At 42.4% G+C, this 2,500-nt stretch overlaps 1 protein-coding gene across 2 annotated transcripts in view; it reads right to left on the minus strand.

Moving 5' to 3' along the window:
- The window catches only part of LOC125026467 (protein lethal(2)essential for life-like), a 25,573-nt gene that overhangs the window by 3,065 nt on the left and 20,008 nt on the right, over positions 1 to 2,500 (minus strand). For both annotated transcript variants that reach the window (XM_047614938.1, XM_047614936.1), the window contains exon 2: positions 119 to 270. In XM_047614938.1, coding sequence (XP_047470894.1) covers positions 119 to 256 — 138 coding nt within the window. In that variant the 5' untranslated portion in view covers positions 257 to 270. The remainder of the gene's footprint in view (positions 1 to 118; positions 271 to 2,500) is intronic.

A 2,500-nucleotide genomic window follows, 5' to 3' on the forward strand; every position in this document is an offset into this window, starting at 1 on the left:
ATATTCTTCAAAGGACTAAAAGACAAACCCCGCAATAAAGGCCGGCCATCCCCAGCGGCCAGACCCGCCACGAGACGCCAAAACCCCCGCCTCTCAAAATACACCCCCATCTGCGCACCTTCAGGCCAGTGTCGTCGAATTTGTCGAGGATGCCCTGGACGGCCTTGTCGAAGTCCTCCCAGGAGTCCTTGAAGAAGGAGTCATCGAAGAAGGACTCGCGCTTAACGAGGCTCAGGATCTTGCTGGAGCTGGTCATGCTGCTGATGATACCTGCGGAGGAGGGAGATGTTGCTTACTACATTATTAATCAGTTAATTTCGTCAACTCTCGTCTGTTGCCAATGCTTTGTTTTGTTTGTAGGTTGTGCGTACTTAGTGTAGTTTTCTATTTGTTTTTTTGTTTGTTTTTTATTGTTGTTTTCATAGCGATAGTTGTTACTATCATTAAATATATCCTCGTCCTCTTATTATCATTCACATTATTGTAATTCCTATCATAATCATTAATAATTGTGTTAAAGTAGTAGTAATGTCTGTAATATCACAACTTTTACTAAAATCGTTTTTATTGGTGTATGATTTTTTTTTGTGTGTGGATTTTCTCACGTCCCGCGCGAGGAAAAAAATAAAAACACGTTACAAAAGGAAAACATTTTTAACTGTTTATTTTCACTGCTGACGTCGACGCAAGCTAGGAAATACACTTTCCTTTAGCCAGCTGTATTCTATAATAACTTGGCCTCGCATGCGGATAACAACAAGAGGGGAAAAAATACCCCAAAAGTAAGAGGAATGTTGGCCATCGTGTTGATGCGCCAACACAGACCGCATTCCGAGCTACTGGCGAACACCTACATCGCCTTGTCATCTTGCCGAGTGTGTATTCTTCGTTGTTTTGTGATCGCTCGTTATGTCCAGTGTGATGTTCTTGTTTTGCTTTTGTTGTCTGCATTTGTTGGTTGGTATTAGTTGTACTGTGTTTGTGGGAGGTATTGAATTAATTTTGTAAATCTTGTTTTAGGTTTGTGTTCCTCAAAATGCGAGGGCTTAGAGTATCTGCGGCTGAGGCAGCAACAGCAGAGGAATTAAATTGAACTTAGATACTTTCTTTTTCTTCCTCCCACGCCTTCTTGTTCTGGTCTTGCTAATTCCTTAGAAGAACTGTTTTATTTTGGGCTAAGTGATTCGTCTTGAAATTGTGCGTTCACAGTTTAAATCCTTTCCAAAATCTTCATTTTTTTTTCTAAGAGCACATCTAATCGACAGAACTAAGCCATCCAATTATGGAAGAAATCCTTTTATTGAACGTTATGAACATGGGGTAATCGCCTTGACCAAGATCTAGGACGTTTGAAAATATTCTTAAATTCAACTTCTCTAGTGATTTATTGCCTCATGTTGCTCTTTAACGCAAGAATAGCTCCGAGGAACAACTAAATCACGTAGCCTTCGCAGAAAATTATTTTTCAAACCACAATTTTCTAACCATTTCTCCTTAAACCGCGCGAGAACTTACCACGCGGCAAAACCAAAAACAAAATTAAGAAAAAAATATTCTATAATCCTTGAGACATCTCACACGCCAAAGCCTGCCTGCATCCGACCGATAGTGGAGGGTAGCTTGGCATGAGAAAGAACGTTTGTGGACAACATGCTCGAGGTGTGAGTATCCGAACAAAACCTTGGCTCTCACGGCGCTCTCACCTGCCAACGAGAACCTCCATCGTTCACCGCAGGGGAAGGCCGCGCTGTGGACATGTGTGAAGGGAGCAAAGTGGGTCGGGAGGGGCAGGGAGGAGGTACAAGTACAGAGGAAAGGGGGAGAAGGGGTTGGAGAGAGGGAGAACGAGGAGGTAGAGGGAAGGGGGGATAAAGGGAGGGGGAGAGAAGAAGTAGGGGGGAAAGGGGGAGAAAGTGGGGGGAGCGAGGTTGTTGATCGGAGCAAAAGGAAGGGGAAGTTAAGGGGAGGGGGGCGAGGAGGTAGAGGCCAGCAGAGTGAAAGGGGCGTAAAGGGAGGGGAAGAACGAGTGGAAAGCGAGGGGAGTAAAGAGAGAGCGAGGGGAGATGGTGAAGGAGGACGTGTTTGTTGTTTCTTTAATTTAATTTTTCGATTAAAATAGTTTTCCTATGAGGTGGGGATTTTTATAATTATCATTAATCTCGTCTTCTTTTTTCATATGTTATCACTTAAATCATTCTACTTTACTTTCTTTGAATTAATTTGAGAATGTGTCATTTCCCTTTCCTCATACACTACTTTGAGACTGATTTGAGTCTCCTCTTGATGAACGGAATGAGAAAATAGGCTCTGGGAGAAGACTACTACATAAAGGACAATAACAATAATAATCATTATCATCACCAAAACAGTGATTTTCAGATTACCATGATCAACTTAAACAGACAAATAAACAGTGCCAGAAGGGTAATGACCGAGAAAAAATAACTGTAATGAAGAAATTGTAGAACGAGGGCATAGAGGAGGGAAGGGCATGGCTACA

Source organism: Penaeus chinensis, chromosome 6 (assembly GCF_019202785.1).
Source record: "Penaeus chinensis breed Huanghai No. 1 chromosome 6, ASM1920278v2, whole genome shotgun sequence".
Lineage (NCBI taxonomy): Eukaryota > Metazoa > Arthropoda > Malacostraca > Decapoda > Penaeidae > Penaeus > Penaeus chinensis.